The sequence below is a fragment of the Phocoena phocoena genome, chromosome 21, assembly GCF_963924675.1.
Source record: "Phocoena phocoena chromosome 21, mPhoPho1.1, whole genome shotgun sequence".
Classification (NCBI taxonomy): domain Eukaryota; kingdom Metazoa; phylum Chordata; class Mammalia; order Artiodactyla; family Phocoenidae; genus Phocoena; species Phocoena phocoena.
In genome coordinates, this window is record NC_089239.1 from 6764360 (window position 1) to 6783640 (window position 19281).

At 38.8% G+C, this 19281-nt stretch overlaps 1 protein-coding gene and 1 pseudogene across 2 annotated transcripts in view; one reads left to right on the forward strand and one right to left on the reverse strand.

The window, feature by feature from the left end:
* Nucleotides 1-19281, forward strand: part of NSD3 (nuclear receptor binding SET domain protein 3) — a 103992-nt gene that overhangs the window by 50537 nt on the left and 34174 nt on the right. The window contains exons 4-10 of one of the 2 annotated variants that reach the window (XM_065899779.1): nucleotides 5189-5343; nucleotides 6849-7364; nucleotides 9514-9640; nucleotides 13109-13209; nucleotides 15335-15380; nucleotides 18339-18469; nucleotides 18832-18960. In XM_065899779.1, coding sequence (XP_065755851.1) covers nucleotides 5189-5343; nucleotides 6849-7364; nucleotides 9514-9640; nucleotides 13109-13209; nucleotides 15335-15380; nucleotides 18339-18469; nucleotides 18832-18960 — 1205 coding nt within the window. Of the gene's footprint in view, nucleotides 1-5188; nucleotides 5344-6848; nucleotides 7365-9513; nucleotides 9641-13108; nucleotides 13210-15334; nucleotides 15381-16288; nucleotides 17580-18338; nucleotides 18470-18831; nucleotides 18961-19281 lie in introns of those variants that run through there. The other variant, XM_065899780.1, reaches the window with a different exon arrangement.
* LOC136141872 (glutathione S-transferase LANCL1-like) lies at nucleotides 1409-2590 on the reverse strand (annotated as a pseudogene).

Sequence of the window (19281 nt, forward strand, 5' to 3'; positions counted from 1 at the left end):
TGTACTCAGTGGGGATTTGGTTCACAGTTCCAATAAAAATAGCGTGTTTTTGTGACTGAGAGAGCCGTGAAATAGGCACATTAAAAATTTTTAGAGCCTGTTTTCTTAAAAGCTGTAAAACGTTTCAAAATCAGTCAAGATACATGGAAAAGACAAACAAGCCTGGGAAAGTCAGCAATGGAAGGTGGAGGAATGGGAGCTGATGAGTCAAAACACTTGTACAGAATTTGAAGCACCAGGGATTCCTCACCTACCATATCAGTACCTGATCCTGAGGGCTCAGAAATGGATGAGTGTTAAAGCCTAGGCTATGCAAAGAGACAAAAGCCATTTGTTCTAAGAATCAACGGATAATACCTTCTCAGGAACCAGCATTCCTGTCAAAAGCTTAGCGATTTTGCAGTATAGCACCCCTCCCCCTTTTTAAACAAGTAGAATGCTCTACTATTTAGTGAAAAGATCAACATCTAGACAGATAGGAAGGAAAATATCTTATGGCTTCTTCCCAGCAACCAACGCTTTCTAAAGCATCATCATTGCAAAGTAAGTAAAACACGAAGTTTAGAAGGTCAGTCAGAAAGGGTGGACTCAATCATAATATATTTACACACAGAAATCTCGTTTCCTGATCTTACAGTTATTCCAAAGAAGAAACAAATTTACATAAGTAGTTCCAAAACATACTAGCATATTTGGACAAAACAAACTTTTTGTTAGCTTATCTAGAAATAACCTTCAAATCAGAATTTTCATATAACGACCATCACATTTCAGAAGTTTTTGATAAAGATGTTGGATTGTAGAGCCTGGATGCTCTACTAACAAAAAGAGGCAAATTTGAAAGTATGTTTATCTCTAGTTTAAGCATTGTGAATCTGAAAAATGGTGTTCAGGTCCCTAGCCCAGTTGGCAACTCTTTCAATTTTTGACCTGGAAGCATATAGTTATATTTTTGTCCCGTTTCATAATCAACCACTCAGAGAAAAGCAAAGTCATAAAAGTGTCATAAAAAAAATACTAAAGGGAAGAGGTGGATGTCAATATCCTGCGATAAGCATGTATTTATCTACATTTAGTTTCTTTTAAACATTTTTAGAACTGTAACAGATGGTTATATTCATAAGCTTGAGTAAAGAATACGACTGCCTCCAAGTTCTGAAATAAATGCATATATGCCCTCAAAATACTGTACACATCACCTACCCTCCCTTTAGGAGAAACTGAAGTTAATTAAGATTTCCCTGGATATTTTAAAATAAAAGTAAATAATAAAAAGGAACTGAACTAAAGACATAGTCTGGGGAACAAAAATCAACTAAAGTACACAGTTTGACTCTATCGTTGCTTTAGCCCGGGTTTGATGTATAGAGAGGCTCATGCAGTGAGTTGCAGTGAGGGGACTTTCCTTTTACAGTTCAAATGCAGGGAACCTGGCTTCCGTGGGCCCTAGGAGGTCAGCCAAGAAATGAATTGTTCCAGCCGTTCCTTCAAAGAGGGAGAAGGGGGTGTCTGGTGTGCTGCATCTGTGTTCTCCATAATCTAAGCACCATTCAGCGAACTTACAGGCCCTGTACAGGTACTTCGCATCCTCCGTGAGGTTGTGCAGTGACAGGAAGGCCGTAGGCGTTCCCTGCAGCGCCGTGGCACAGCCCGTACCCCTTCTTCAGCGAGCCACACTGCCAGATCACATCAGCACGCTGATAGGCATCATTGAGAGACTGTTCCTCTTTGAACACCTTATAGGCCTGAATGAGCATGTAGATTACCCCAGGAGAACCGTGGCACCAGTGAACTAGCAGATCCCGAGTATTGTCCACACGAGGAGGGTAATTGCCGGAAGGGAGTTTCAGCTGGCAGACGTAGTCTACACTAGGCTTGACCAAACTGTGTAACTTCCCATGGCTCACTTGAAGGCTGGGCTGTCTCAGGTGGTAATAAATTCCTGCCAGGCCACGAGCAGCCCCGACATGGTATTCTTGGTACCATTCATACACCAGTGGAGTCTTTCTAGCTAGGTCTTCTCCAGAGGTTAAGACTGTTTCACAAATCTGCTGAACATGGCTTTGAGGAATCTTTTCCACTCCAGAGTTCTTCTTCACAAAGAGAAGAGCATAGATGTAGCCCATTCGACCATAGAGCATTTCATTTGGAGCATATGGGGATCAGTCTTATTTAGGTGAATTAGCTGGGCGATGCAGTCCTCTGCCCGCTTCTCATTGTTCATCTTGTGATGCACCACAGCGGCCACTGCCAGGGGGCCCCTATCCCCGCAAAGGAAGGTGATGGAATGCTTGGTCAGATAGTTCGGACTTTGCTTTACATAGCCATGTGCCATCCGTAGGTAGGTAGAGTCCCCAAACACATCCTAGAGGTGTAAGTAAAGCACAGCAATACCTGCCCAGCCAGTGTAAACAGTGCTGTCCCGAGTGTCTGCAGACTTTAGGCTTCTCTCCATTCGCTGAAGAAGCTCTCGAATCTTATTGTTCAGGAGTTGTGAGAATTCAGTAGTCATCCCAGCAGAACCAGAGTGGCCTTCAGCCAGGGATTTGTTATAATCGGCATAAGGATTCGGGGAGGCCCTTTGCGCCATGGTGCCAGAAACGAGCCCCGCGGCCTCGGGACAAAACGAGAAGCACCGCTTTCACCTGTCCTGTGTTCTTCTAACCCTACTGCTTGTACCCACCACCCTGTCCTCCAAACCTACCTATTAGTTGAGGCTGTATTTTTGTTCTTGTCCTCCAAAACGCTTGGACTTTTAATAAACCTTCTTTGATTGATTACAATCAAATTTATGCTTGGCTCTTCTCAGATTAGATGATATGGAAAACCAAGTTGTGTATGTTTCTCTTTTCTCACAGGCTATTTTACATATGAAATTTTAATTTGGTTTAAAAATAATTCCTTAAGTAATCTCCCGTTAATGTCTAATAAAATTTAAAAATTTCAAATCCAAGATATAATCCTTTTCCTATAACTCAGTCAGTTGAGTTTACGCTGATACCCATACTTTCTGTCAAGATCTGCTTTGTCCTTCTCTCCATACCTGCCTTATCTTGGATTCCCCAAGAGGACCGGTTTTCACATTTCTCTGTTGACCTGAGACATTTTCTTTACAGTGATGTTTTTCAAACTGTTATTGGTAAAGGACTAGTTTTTTGCTCTTTTAAAAAAATTTTCCAGTCCACCATGGACCAATACTAATGTAAAATACGATAAAATTAACTATTAGGGAAATGAAAGGCCTCCCCTTACAAAAAAAATACACGGTACAGGATCCCTGATCATGGGCCTAGATGTCACGTAATGTCAAATTATCATAGTTTCTAAATGCTCACTCTTACCTTCTCTGCTTGTTTTGTGGCAGACTGGTTTGCCCTGGGAACCACACTCAGAGTAGCACCGCCAGAGAGCAGTGGTTCTCAGGTGCTTTGGTCCCAGAACCCCTTTTACTCTTAAAATTTGAGGACTCTAAATGCTTTTGTTTACATAGGTTATATCTATTACTGTTGATGTTAATTTAGAAATTAAAGCTGAGAAAAATTTTAAATATTTACCAATTCATTTTTAAAAAGCTACTGTATATTATTAATTCTGTTTTTATGAAAAATATTTTCTCAAGTGAAAAAATTGAGAAGAATGGTATTTTTACATTTTTGCAAATCTCTTTAATGACTGGCTTAACTGAAGACACTAGATTCTCGTATCTGCTTCTGCATGCTGTCTGTTATGGTTTGTTGTTTTGGTTGAAGAAAATGAAGATAATCTGGCCTCACACAGATGTGTAGTTGGAAAAGGGAAGAGTATTTTAATAATAGCCTTTTCAGATAATTGTGGGTATATTTCTTTGATATTGCCCCCAAACTCAGCAAGTGGTGGGGTAGTTGCAATATGGAATCTGAAATCCTATCAATAAACTTTTTGTACTTGGTTTCTGTCTTGCACTTTGAATGGATCATTTGCCTTTCATGACTTTGTAACATCATACATTGGCCATTTAAAAAATATTGTATGCATATCTTCCAAATGTTGACACATTCCTTTATAGATATTTTTAAAATCACATTCGTTGTCACCACTTACTTCATCAGAAAATTCTTAGATTATTTGGAAATTGGAAGACTCATAGGGGCAGATACTAGTTTTCCAATATTTTGATTTTTCTTGGAAGATCAAATTTTTATTATTGGCAACAAATACTATCAGCTGTTTTCCTTGAAGTGACAGACTTGCTTGTTCACTTTTGAGAAAATACCTGCCAAATTCTCAAGTTCAAATAACCGTAGTTTTTGTCTTAGTCGTGTTCCATGAAGAAGTGGCCAGTTCACCTTGCAGTTCAATCACAGAAGTACTTTGCTCAAGGCAACCTTCATACTTGCAGCGCGCAGAAGTGCTTTATGCACCCTTCCCATTTTGTCACAAGGAATACTAGAAAGACGTGTTCAAGGGTTGAGATTTAGTAAAAGTAATTTTTACTGCTTCATCAAGGATATTAAGTAAGACTGGCTTTTTTGTTTGTTTGTTTGTAACTGCCAGCATATGGCTGTGAAGGATACGGCACTAGTATAATTTGGTGTCATCACTGCCTTTATTTGTACTGAGATGCCAGCAGTCTGACCCACCATTGCTTTTGCCGTATTAAGTGCAAATGTCAACATCATGAAAAAGACAACATCTTGGTGTTACTGTGAAGATGGTTTTGACCTTGCAGGATCCCTGGGAGAGTCTCAGTAGCCTGTCCTCCCCTTACCACCCCCAGGTCTGTGTGCCACACGTTTATGTCATTAGAAAAGCAGTTTGACCAGCAATTGGCTTTTGAAAGTCCAAGAAAATACATTACACATTTTTTTGAAGGAAAAATTATTTATTTGTTCCCAGATTTGTTTGTAAAAAGGTTTGAGGCCAGTAAAAATAAATTGTGTAACCAAGGTAACAAATCTGACAATTAGCAGAATTTCTGATTTTTTTTTTTCTCTTAAAACGTGCTGTACCAAGTTTAATCATTTGGGGTGATTTTTACAGTAACAATTAGTTGTGTTATTGGTAGATGTTGGATTACATCTTTGGACAATCCAAAAATGACACGTTTTAATAGGAGTAAACTAGGGAACCTGGCTCAGGTCCACATTTTTGGCAAAGTATATGTGGCTGCTTATGCTCTGAAAGGGCTAATAAGAATTTTTACTTACAGGTGCCCGGGAATATCACGTCCAATTTTTTAGCAACCAGCCAGAGAGGGCGTGGGTTCACGAAAAGCGGGTCCGAGAGTACAAAGGTCACAAACAGTATGAAGAACTACTGGCCGAGGCGACCAGACAAGCCAGCAATCACTCTGAGAAACAGAAGGTGACTGATGACATAGGAACATGGTCAATTGAATGTGGACTGTAAAGGACTTAATAATTTAGTAGAGCTTTTCATACTTGAATTCAAGCAATTAGAATGACTTATTTTAGTCCTCTAAGTTCAATTTTAATATTCATTGTGTCAATAAATTTTTATGTCATATAAACATTATAGTCCTACTGAAAACTTTATCTGCTTAATACAATTTTGGATTCTATTTTGAATTGAATTCAAATGTACGTAGTCTAGTAGATGCTAGTGAAATGTGGATTTTGTCAGAGATTTTTATGTTTTTTCCTATTTCAGCATTTTCCCCTAATTCCCCTTTATTCTTATTTAGCAAAATTGTTTTATGAAAGTAAGGTTTTAAAAATATTTAGTACTTACTCTGAGACAGGCACTGTTTTTAAGCATTTTATATATGTATTAATCCATTTAATCTTCATTACAACTTTGGTGAGGTAGATACTGTTATTCTTATTTCTGCAGATGAAGAAGTTGAGGCACAGAACCCTTAAGTAGCGGGTTCAGCCAAGGTCACACTAGTGATGGAACTAAAGATGTTTGTTGTGGTGGTGGACATACTAGAATTTTGACATGAACTCTTGATAATCTGTCTGGTCGAGATTTTTAAACTCAACTAATTTAGTGTGGGCCTCTGGTGATTCAGAAATTTGTCATATTTTCACTCTAAGCTAAATATTTTCACAGAGGATTTTGATTACTTTTATGAAACTTAACACTTCACAGTGTTTAACAGTGTTTGACATATACTGTACCGTCTCCTTGTTTCATTAGCTAATTTCTGGCTACCTCAGTCTAACCCCCTGGATAATTCCTAATTGCTTTGCTCATCTCACATACCTTTATTCAAAATTTTCTTACCTGTTTTGCCAATCCAAAGTCTTCTGATCAGGACTCTGGAAACTGTGATGCAGGTTTATTTTTCCTCTCATACGATCCTGTTTTCTTGTGTTGTATCAATTTCCACGTGTTCCTCGGGGCTCCCCTTTCTCTGCATTCTGCCCCTGTTTGCATTCTGGCACAGGCTGGCCGCTCAGCTCCAAATGCTGGCTCTGTGCCACTTACTTAGCTTTGCTGTGGTCTGTGTGGCACCCCTGAGCTTTAGGGTGTTGTCTTTAATGTTAGTGTTTTATTGGCCCCTGAAAGTTATCCTTTCTGTAATCTTTCTTCTCTCTGCCATCATCACTGCCAGCTTTTTAGGAATGTGACATGAGGAGGACGACTCCCTCTTGGAGGGACTTGTCCAGCAGAGTGGGCAACAAAGAAGGGTTTACTGTAAAAGAGTGGACCTGCATGTCCTTGATAGCAGCGCTGATTCATCAGAGTCATGGAGTTAGAACATTTCCCTTGTTTGACTGAAGACCCTGAAGATGTTTATGCATACCTGGAAAGATGATAAGACCACATGGGAAATACGTGTTTTTTGAACTGTCCCTGTTAGATTAAAGCATGTTCCATAATGCCTGTATCTTTCTTTACAGATTCGGAAACCCCGGCCTCAGAGAGAACGTGCTCAGTGGGATATCGGCATTGCCCACGCAGAGAAAGCATTGAAAATGACCCGGGAGGAAAGAATTGAACAGTATACTTTTATCTACATTGATAAACAGCCTGAGGAGGCTTTATCCCAAGCAAAAAAGAATGTTGCCTCCAAGGCTGAAGTTAAAAAAACCCGAAGGCCAAGATCAGTGCTGAATACTCAGCCAGAACAGACCAGTGCAGGCGAGGCGGCCTCCTCACTATCAGGTACTGAAATTCGGAGACACAGCCAGAGGCGGCACACGAGCGTGGAAGAGGACGAACCACCTCCCGTTAAAGTAGCCTGGAAAACGGCAGCTGCGAGGAAATCCTTACCAGCTTCCATCACAATGCACAAAGGGAGCCTGGATTTGCAGAAGTGTAACATGTCTCCAGTTGTGAAAATTGAACAAGTGTTTGCTCTTCAGAATGCTACAGGAGATGGGAAATTTATCGATCAGTTTGTTTATTCAACGAAGGTACCTTCTTTTCTCATGGGTTTTTTGGGGGAACCTAGGTACCTAGTAAGTAGTCAACCTTGGCATTTAAAAAAACCCCAGGGCTTCCCTGGTGGCGCAGTGGTTGAGAGGCCGCCTGCCGATTCAGGGCACACGGGTTCGTGCCCCGGCCCGGGAAGATCCCACATGCCGCGGAGCGGCTGGGCCGGTGAGCCATGGCCGCTGAGCCTGCACGTCCGGAGCCTGTGCTCCGCAACGGGAGAGGCCACAACAGTGAGAGGCCCGCGTACCGCAAAAAAAAAAAAAAAAAAACCAAAAAAACCCAAACAACACGAGGTCATCATTTGAATACCCTTTGTATTCACTGCACTTGAAATGTACAGTCAGTTTACTCTGTTTAAGATGGGGGCAAAAAAGACATAGGCAAAAAAGCTTTGCTTTTCTTCTTTTTTTCCTCTCTTTTGTAATATCCCCATCTGTACTAGATTAATCTTGAGCTGTGCAGACAAAATTGAGCTGAGCTCCCTAAAATCATGGAAGAAAACTGGGCACTTCGCCTGTTTCTGGTTTGTGTGGTTAGTTTTTCTTAGTTGCAAAGTATGCTGCTTATTAAATTATTTCTGTCCGTTATGTGAATTAACCATTGTAATCATTACACCTGTTGCTCTGTTTGGTTGCACCAGCAATTTTGTCTGGCTCATGATGACCTGGGATAGCTCATACATTTTAGAGAAATACCAGAACTGTGTTTGTTCTGTCACAATGAACTGTGGTGACAGCTTGTGTAACGGGGTGAAAGTAGCCTCTTCAAACAGAATGCCTCCCTCAGACAGCCCTGGGCCTCCATTTAGGGCACTTACACTTTAGCTTGAAGACTTTAAAACTCTTTTACAACATTCGTAATTTCTATTCCGTGTACCTCTTCACTACCCTCCCAGCCGACACCACAACTGTGGGCTTGTGAATCCAAATTTAGTGGCACCTCATGGATGTGTGCTATTTTTAAAGAATTCTGTGCTTATTTCCTAACATTGTCATATGCACATTAAAATAAATATAGGTACACCTCATCAGTGATATATTTTCCTAAAGAAAAGCATAAGGGTCCTCTGTTAACCTGTTTCTGCCTATAGGTTCAACCGATTTCAGTAAGGCGAAGCTCCTTGGAAAAACTTAAGTTACAGTCCCCACTTGGTTCTGTTGACAGCTTTGACTTGCAAGTAAATACTTTGCATCTTTTTCGAATGCGAATTGGCTTCATTCTTGGAGCTGGTTTTTATCTGCTTTTGGATGCACAAATCAAACTTTGTCACCCCCCCCCCCCCCGCAAAGAGTGCTATTTAAATCAAATTTGAGATAAAACTGACCTTTTATAAAATGAAAGCTTTAAAAATACATATACTATATTTATAAATCACTCCTTTATTTCACTGCATTAAAAATACCTAAAATGAGACAGAACTGTAATTCTCCCTGCCTTCTCTCTGCTCCAGATTGCTTATGGGGTGCACATTTTCATCACACTTCTGTAATCTAAGGATATCCTTGTCTTTCAAAGACGTGTTGATATTTTTATCTGTAGTAGGGTACTTTACCACAGGGAAATGACTATAGTTCTCTTACTGTGATATGGGTAAAGGGAGAGACTATTCAGACCAGAAAATATTTCGGTTTTGACAGAAAATTAGATGATACAGGTTTATTTTTTAGTGATATTCATCATCTGGACTTAGAAAACAGGTTTTTTTCCCCCACATAGTCTCATTGTACATTTTAGAGTACATCCTGATGACTTAATAAAATTGTTCTGATAATGGCTAAGATAATAAATTAACTGCAATCAAAGACCATATAAAATCCAAGCACAGGGCTTCCCTGGTGGCGCAGTGGTTGAGAGTCCGCCTGCCGATGCAGGGGACATGGGTTTGTGCCCCGGTCCAGGAGGATCCCACGTGCCGCGGGGCGGCTGGGCCCGTGAGCCACGGCCACTGAGCCTGCGCGTCCGGAGCCTGTGCTCCGCAACGGGAGAGGCCACAACCGTGAGAGGCCCGCGTACCGCAAAAAAAAAAAAAAAATCCAAGCACATTATGATGGTCTTAAGGCATCTTTATAAGCCAATGATGCCATTTGCCTGGTAATCACCTATTTTTTAATTTGCCTTATTTTGAAGGGAATTGGTAACAAAACAGAAATAAGTGTCAGGGGACAAGACAGACTTATAATTTCTACACCAAACCAGAGGAATGAAAAGGCAACTCAGAATATGTCATCTCCTGAAACAGCATCTGGTCCTGCAGGTGGGTATGAATGTAGAGTACATTCCCATTGGAGTTCTTGGTTCTGCTTGACTGTCACATGGCAGCTCTGTTCCTACCAAAATCAAATTATATTTTAAAAATGAAATTATAAAAGTGATTATTTCAATAGGAAAGAATGGTTAGGGGCCAGAGAGCTTTATTGATAGTAATAGTTATTTTTCCTACAGGAATTTAAACAGTAGGATTCTATAATGAAAAGACTATAGTTATACAGTCTGTACATATCTGACTAGATGCACCATTTGACGATCTCTCTGCATGAGAATAACAGCTTTAATTTTCCAGCACTATTAACACATTCTTACTATTTCCTCCTTTATCCCCTATTGGACACAAATTGGTAGATGCCCACACTCTTTCCACTACTTAGGTGTGCTAGATGTCAGCAGTTGAGGGGTTCGGGCCTAGCTCTCTTATAATCTTGTCTGATTAACAGATACCATGAATTGAAAATCAAGCTACATTATTGTTGCTCAAAGAAGAAATGCCTGTATTTAGTAAGATCGTGCCTTTGGAATAGGCAAAGTAATTTTTATTAAGAGACTGACTGAGGATCTTATAGAAGCTTAATTGAGTGTCTGGTGGATTTGGTTTATATAACAGTATTACTGCTGCATACAGCTGTCAAGAAAAGAGTTAGATACCAACTAACTTGGTCATTTGAAATCTTAGGAGGAAGGAGTTTGTTTCAATTTGTTCTTTCAAAATTTTTTTTGGAATCTAAGAAGTGACCAAATAATTTTCTAGAAAGATTAAAGTCTTTAAGACCCAAGGTAGTAATCTTGGATCAGTAGTAGCTCAGGCAAACCTGTAATTGAGTGGCACTAAGGGCTAAGTATTTTTGTAAGGGAAATTTTGAGTAAGATTCTTCTTATTATAAAAGCTAAAGAAAAACAATCATTATTCGGGAAAGTTCATTATTCAGGAAAGAACTTGCAGCCCTTTATTTTCAAGAAAGGGCTGCAGGATGGGGAGAGGTGTTGCCATGTACGGGACAGGGCATAGTAAATAGAATGCCTTTATTCAACAATGAGTTGGGAAAGGAAGCTGCAGTAAAGTAAGGAGGGAGAACCAGATTTGCAACTTGTATCACTTCAAAATACTGTATAAAAAATGAAATTATAATGAAGCAATGAATAATGGACTTAGAAGATTTTGCATTAATTAGCCATAATTGAAAATGTTTGTTACCTTCTTTGATACCACAAGACTCTTTTGGCCTCAGTGCTCTGTAGTTAGGTCTATCAGTTTTGTCATCTTTCTTTACACTAAACTGTTAGTAATTTGTCTAAATGTAAGTGTGATATTTAGACTAGGAGGATCATTACTTAAACATCTGCATTCTCCGAACTAGGGAGAAAGTAAATTCTTCATAGGATATTAGATTGATCTTAAATATTAAACTTTTACTTTTAATGGAGATTTTTTCTGCCCCTCAGCTACTGAACATTTTATCTTCATGTAGTCTTTTCATTTCAATTTAAGTTCTGCTGTGGATTTTCTTCTTTTTGTTCTTTTTTTTTCCTTTTCTAGTGAAAGCTAAAGGTGGAAGGTTATAATTCTTTATATCAAGAAAAAGCCCAGTTCCTTCCTCAGGCAGACATAACGTAATGAGATTGTAAATTAATGTTGTAGCCTTAATTTAGGGATGAGCACTCTAAAGCTTTGACCTTGGTTTAAATTTGGTTACCAGCCGTAGTTGATAAGCATATTTTATCTTTTTACATGACCATTTTGTTCCTTGTGAAAATAACTTTGGTAGTTGAAAAGTCAGAAAAGAGACCCGATCTCCCTTCAGAAACTCATTGTACCATTATCTCATTTGGTGTTAACTACTCATGGGGAATTCTCCAGCCTTTTCTTAGTAAATTTAGGTGCTACATAGGATGTATGGCACTGCTACATTTCTATGGTTTGAGGAGTTGTATCTGCATTTCTACCAGATTTCTAAGCTATTTTCCAAATCCAGAGATGCTCACTTCTCTCTTAGAACATAAACATAATACTTTTTGGTGTCTTTAAATGTAGTAGAATGTATATGTTCTTCGGGTAGCTTTCAGAATAATTTTAAGGAGTCACCACATTGTCTTATCTTTATAAGACAATAGAGCAAATATCATTTGCCCTTGCTAGAACAATTTTGTTGTCATTCTCAAAACAAGGTTTTTTGTTTGTTTGTTTTACGCAGTTCTATTTTCACTTTCCTCTTCCCTGGTAGGTCTTGAGTGTTGATGACTATACTGAAATATGGATCTCTGGAATACTCAGGTGTCTGTGAGGGTAGGATACCTGTTGTCTTAGTTAACATTTTCATCGTTGTAAGGAGAAGAGTGAGAGTAAAGGACACCTTCATTTTGTGACTTCTCTGCTAGAAATTAATTAAGCACAACTCAGAAACAATACATTATCATCATATTACCTACTCCTTCGCCCCAAAAAGTAGTGGGATCCTTCTTTGTTTTGGCTTTGAACAAAGGTGAGGAAAGCCCTTTCCACATAGACAAGAACAATGAAACCAGAAAATATACAGGTGATATGGAACACTTCATTGAGGTAGCTTCTGCAAGGTGATTATTATCTAGCAAGGACTGTTTAGGTGGTCCAAGCACTGAAAAGATGGAGAACAGCTGTGCTGAAGGTATCATTCCTTCTTAGGGTCACAGAATGAATCATTCTGTGATTCATTCCTGACTTAGTGTTTCTTCACATTGCGGCCTTCAATCTTTAGTTTTATCCTTTCCTTTTAAAATGGGGTCCATGTGAGTTTTCTTTCAAAGAATTTTACTGTTTAAAAATCTTCATAGTTTCTTTTATTCACCATTTAATATTAAATAGCTTGATAATTTGTTTCAACTAGTTTTCCATGACTAATTATTTCTAAGTTATACAAGTCTCTTGATAGTCAAATTAATGATTCAGTTTTAGTCCCATTTTTGTGCCTTTCCTGCTTTTTCTCTTTGGTTGTTAATGATATAACAATAGCAAAACCAGCACCTAGCACTGTTAAGCGTTTTATGTGTAGAATTAATTTATTTGTTAAAATGCAAAATACATAGTACCGATTGAATTTTGAACCATTAATTCCTAATGTCAACTGAGAATAAAATCATTTTCATCCATCCCCTCAGTCCCTTCAATTATTATTACCTAAATGTGTTTATCTGCTGTTTTGGTTTGACTTTGCAGTTTTTAAAAATCCAATCCCTCTTTATCTGTATAGTTCAGAGTGCGTTATGACTCCTAGTCTCAACCCATCAGCTTTTACAATTTGATCTATACAATTTTTTTAATGTACTCCCAAGTGTTTAATAGTTTTTTTAATGAGTTATAGTTAAAAGACCAAAAGTAATGGATAAGAAAAGGAAGGAATTTGGTCAGATATTAATTACTTGAATGTCAGTTACTCAAGTGAGGATTTATTGTTTGTTCGTTTGAATTGTCTTTTAGGCTCAGTAGAAAAGAAGCAACAGAGAAGATCCATTAGAACCCGTTCCGAATCAGAGAAATCCACTGAGGTCGTGCCAAAGAAGAAGATCAAAAAGGAGCAGGTTGGCTTCCCACATGTAGAGGGTTAACCGTCGTATTTGTGAGTGTTGTGGCTTATGCTGGTGTCTTAAAAGAAAGAGAGACTCCCCCCACACTGGCTTTCCTTTCCGGACTACCTAATGCTTCTGTCCTGGTGAATCCCAGTGCCCAGTCCTAATACAACCATCCCTGTGATGCTGCTTCAAGCATTTTCATAGAAAACAATCAGGCTTCAGGAGATGGGAAGTCAGTGGTACAAGACTTTTAAAGAATTCCTCACATTGATTTTGACATTTCAGTTACGAGCAAAATGATTTCATGTTTTCGTGATTTTTATTTGGAACCATCGAGTTCCCTTTTTTTTTTTAATTTTAATTTTTGGTTTAAGCTGCTGGTATAATTTTTATTTTTTAAACAGACCAAATTAATTTACCTATAAGAGTTTTATTTAAGAAACAGATAATCATAGATGATCTGGTTTTTCTGTTGGTATCACAGATTTTTTGGAATGTTATTTTCCCAGTGGAATGGCATTCACCTGTTACTAAGTTATCAGATACACACTATTTATGTAAAAAGAAGGAGGGTCATTTTCACCGAAGGGTATTCAGCCAGTGTAATCAATACAGCAATAGGCATATTAAATTACCTTTTCAAAGAAATTTTTGGAAATCGTTAACTCCTTTAACTTAAATTCACAGTCAGAATTTTTCTTAATTTGTTAAAGTGAAAGAATATCCAGTTTTATACCCAGACAGCTGCTACTAAACAAAAAGAATTGTGAATAGTGTTAGTTCCAATAAGATTTATATTTTTAAAACCACTTAAATATGGAAGAATGTGAAGTTTTTTATTTAAATTATTTCCTTCAGAATTTTAAACTTCCAAACTTAAGAGGTGATTTTGTGGGTACTCTATGGTATCATCAGACATGTAAAACAGTTTTCCCAGAAATATTTAACAAAAATTTAAATAATATACTAATTTGTCATTCATTTATCATAATTAGCTTTCATACTTAGGAAATTATATTCCAAAAAATCTTTCTAACCTCTTGCAGATCTCCAGTATTCCTTTCCAAAATGAAGTTGTGATTTTGCCAGCTGGTTCCCAAATTCAGTCTGTGACCAGTCAGTCTAAAATTAATAAGGAGAATGAGTACAAAAAATGGGACGGATTGTTAATGCCACTGTGTTTATAGTTAGTAGTAAAACAATACCAGTGATTGTTTAGAAGATTTTATATTTGTATTACTAATTGTATCTTATAAAAGCACTTCTGTTGTATGTTTTTTTTACTTGTTGTAAAAAAAAAAATAAAAAATTTTTTAAAAAGCTTAGAATAATCCTTAAATATTTACAAAATGTGTTGCAACATGCATATTTCACCACTCAGAGAAACATAAAATCCAATTCATAGCTTAAGCAGGTACTCCTCCAAATGGCATCCTTCCTTTAATTCCAACGGTTCAATCCTCAAATTACCACGTGTTTTACATAAACATTGGCAGAATAACTTCTGATCTCGCTCTCCTAATGTAGGATCAAGACACTGTTCATAAGACACTCAAGAAAGTGCTTTTGCAATATCACAAACTTATTTTCTTAAGTTTGTACTAGCAGCAAAAGTATTGAGCTTCCAGCTGTATGGAGCCCTGTAGCACTCTCTACAGAGAGGGTCCTGATTCCCAGCAACTTAGATGTGAGTGCAGGCGCGGAAGGGTCTTAAAGTGGCGTGAGTTACATTAACCTGAGTATCATAGTAAGTAAAAATTTATCCTAACGTCTTTGGGGCGGGAGGGGTTTATAGCAACATCGGGGCTGGTTGCAGAAACAACCCCTCTCCTGCCTCCCAGACACTGAGGAAAGTATTTGTGTTCTTTTCATATACCAAGGGAATGGTGGGAAAGGTCGTTGCTCAAAAGCATGTGGCTGTGTGTTGTCACTTGGCATCCAGCACAGGCAGCTAGAATTTAAACCCTCCCTGACCCTGAGACAGAGAACTTTACCAGAAAATGGGACCGAGTCCAGATTTCAGATACATTAATCGCTCATCATTACTTAGATTGATCGAAGTATTATTTTTTTCCCTCTGTTAATTAAGTGAAAAAAAATTCCCCATTAATGCTGTATTTTTCTGTCCAAACAGGTTGAAACAGTTCCTCAGGCTACAGTGAAGACTGGATTACAAAAAGGTGAGTTATTATAATGTTGCTCTGCATTTCCTTGATTAAAAACAATTTGAAAGAATTATTTGTACTTCATGTATTTTTGTGTGTCTCTGTAAATCACTTGTTGCTCTTCAGTCGATAATTTGTGTGAAATTGAAGTATTCCCGTGTTTGTGTGTGTGTGCGCGCATGCGTGCGTGTGTGTCTTTTAGAATTGATCTTACTCTGTGCCTCCATGTGAAAAGTCTTATTTGTTTTGGTAAATTGGAGAACACCACGTAGGCTTGATACTGTTTCCAACTTTTCTCCATAAGATTCTGGGGTTTCACTGGTTTATAAACTAGGGATGTGACGAATCCACTTTTTTTGGTATTCGACTGAATACCGAATAGTAGCTATGTCAATAGTGGTCAAACATGGACTATGACAAATCAGACAAGACAACCTGATTGAAAAAAAAAAAAATCTTGCCACGTTTATTTTTACAGTGCTGTAAAATCTTTTTGTATATTAAAATGATTCGTAGCATATTTATGGCCATTATTTGATGACCTTATGCAGAATCTATTTGAGATATGCACAAAGTTTAAGAAACCTTAAACTTAAGTCTGTACTTTTCTGTGTGCAATTTGACTACAGTACAAACTCCATAGCATGATTCGTGCGTTTTTGGTGAGATCAGACTGTATTTAATACCTGTAGTTTACTCTGGGCAAATTGCATTATTTTAAAAAAAAAAAAAAAAAAAAAAAAAAAACACCAGCCTCTCTGCATTCTCGGGGAGAAGTCTGCAGCGATGGTCTCCGTGGAGATCCTCAGCAGAACTGAACAGCCTCTCGGAGGGAACACTGCTTGGCGGAGCTCCAAGAAAAGACATCGCGATCGCTGCGAGATTAGGAGGCCTGATTGCGTTGTGTTTCCACCATTCCACAGGGTCGGCGGACCGGGGAGTGCAGGGCTCTGTCAGATTCAGTGACAGCTCCGTCTCCGCAGCGAGTGAGGAAACTGTGGACTGAGATTCCTGTACAATTTCATCCCAGAAACTCCAGACTTGTAGTCTCCATGCAAGATTTCTTTGTCGGCGGCTCGATAAACAGTTTCTTTGTTTTCAATTTTGATTTTGCCAATCATCATTATGGGCATTTTCCTGCCTGATTTCTTTTTCAAGACTCTGAACAATTGCTTTAACATTCAAATGATTTTTTTTTTTTCTTTTCTTTTTTTTTTTTTTTTTTTGGTCTGAGCTGGATGGGTACAGCTTAAATCATGGGTCCAGCCTAAAAACCACCGTTTAACTTACACTGATCAATTTCAACATGGACTGTTTTTGGGTTTTTTTGTTTTTGTTTTTGTTTTTTTTTTAAAATAAAGCGTCATTAATGCACATCTGCAGGGTTTTGCCAAACAGCCCAAACTGTATACATTACAATCATTAAAAGCTCTTATTTTTTTTAACATTAGTGCCGTTATCATGGAGAACAGCGTGGTGGCTGCCTTTGGCAGCCTGTCCTTTTTCTAGCATTTTCAGAAACTCATCGGAAATGGCGGTACCTGTGTTTCCCTTCGAAAGCCTCTCAGTACAGCACTCCTGTTCCTCTGTTAAAACTCCTTGTTAATCCAGTGATCTTTTAGGCCAAGGAAATATTTTGTGGTGGTGTTCTGGGTCCATACACCAGCAATGAAGGAGATAGATTTGTGTACTTGTGTTTTTTAATCAGCGTTAACACGGGCAGGCACCCTCATTTGTAGATGTAAGGAAACATTCAGTGAAAACCTTGTAGGATGGGATGTGATAACGAGGTTCCAGTCACCTGAGCAGTCTAACGAGGTCCACATCCTCCTGCACAGACCGTGCCGCACACCAAGTGCTGTTCCCGCTCAGCCTCTGTGGATCTTCATGGCCTCGGGAGACCTGTTTCTCCGTGGTCTCTTCTGGACTGCATACTTCCACCATAGCTTGCTGGGCTGATCTAGATGTCTGTTTGTTGTATGGAAATTTTGGGGGAAAAAAAAAAAAATCTAAAACACAAACTGTGGGTTGAAATATTAACCGTCTCCTTGGTTCCTTGGTATTCACCGTGCCTGATGTGCACATTTCATCGTGGCTGTTTCTGTATAGCCTATACTGCATTAGCCCAAGAGATTGTTGCTTTGTAACTTTTTGCACTATTGTTTTGGCTGGATTTGTATTACACACCGTTTTAAAAAAAAAAAATTCCACACTCTTCTCTGCCTTTTTTTTTTTTTTTTTCATATTTATTCCTTCCCTCACCAAGTCCACACAGAGGCCTCTCATCCAGCTCTTCGTGATTTGGCTGCACTTGAACATTGTCTGTTTACAGCCCTCAGCACTGTGCCTCCTAGATGGCATGACGTATGTAGCTGTGCTGCAACACTTGTAATGGTCACAGTAAACGCCCTTCACCCAGGAAGTCTCAGATGAACAATTGTGGACATCCAGGATTTATCTGGGGGGCAGTAATCAACTGAATTGCAAAATTCGGGGGAAAATGGCACTATCCGTGTACGAATCGAATACAAATCAAAGATTTGTCACATCCCTAATAAAAACAAGATGGAGGTGTCTCTGCGACCATATTTGTAAGCTACACAGTGTGTTGGGTTTTATGTCTTCCCCCTCCAAATTGAATGGTTCTTTGGATTGCTCCAAATCGATCAGCTGTCCTACAGTTTTGATAGAATTGGTTTTTAGGTTGGAACTTGGGCTCTGTTGCCCGAAAATAGCTTTAGAGCAGGAGCACGGAATTAAGTGTTTTAATAGAGCGGTTGTAAGTTACATCACTCACCATCAGGAAGGTCAGAAGCTTATGAAATTTTGACTCGTGACTTCAGTGTTACAGAGAGCTATGCTTTTTTTCACACTACAGATGAGTTTGGGGAAAGAAAATATTCTCCCACAAAAAAATTAAAACAACAGACTTTAAGTACTATTTTAGGATTAATTTCGGTGTGTTGTATTAAGGTGCCAGCGAGATTTCAGATTCCTGTAAACCTCTAAAGAAAAGGAGCCGCGCCTCAACTGATGTAGAAATGGCTAGTTCCACGTACAGAGACACGTCTGACTCCGATTCCAGAGGACTGAGTGACCTGCAGGTAAATATGTCCCAGGGCCTGGGCGCAGTGTTGTCTCGCTTTGCCAGACCAAACAACCAAGTAATGCTTTGCCTCACTTTCTCGGCGAGAACAGGGAATTTTTTTTTACATGCTGGTAGAAAAGAAATCATCTTGTAACTTACGGGTCTCTTAATTTTGCTGATCTCTTACATAACAGGAGCGTAGTTTTTTAATTGTAACAGTTTCTCTCAAAACACCAGACATTGGGTATCCAGGGGTTTTAGAAAGGAGGAAGAGGTTGTGTGAAGGTTTCTTTGAGCAAGTCTTACTAGGATTTTCGTAGCACCTAATTTTGAGGAAACTTTTGTTTTTCTTAAAAATGTGTTCTGTTTTCCATGTAGGTAGGCTTTGGAAAGCAAGTCGATAGCCCTTCAGCTACTGCAGACGCAGATGCTTCTGACGTGCAGTCCGTGGATTCAAGTTTGTCAAGAAGAGGCACTGGAATGAGTAGGAAGGACACTGTATGTCAGGTAGGCAGGCAACCTGTCCTGCAGCTTGAAACAAAGGCTGTAATATCCTGCCAGTAATACACTTCCCTCCTGTTTGAGAGGTTAGTATCTTTCTAAGTTATGATACTGCTTTCAAGCTACAGATCTACAAGCCACTTCAGGCTCTTTTCTTCCCTTTCGGAGTTGGAATACTTACTATTCACGTGTAAGTGCCAGTCTTCATTGTGATGCTCCATTATTAATTGGAAGTAAATGGCAGATGGCTGACTTCAAAAACATCTTCTCAAATTGAAGTTGGTATTAAAGTTTTTAATGTATATTTACCCTTTTTGAAAAATACTG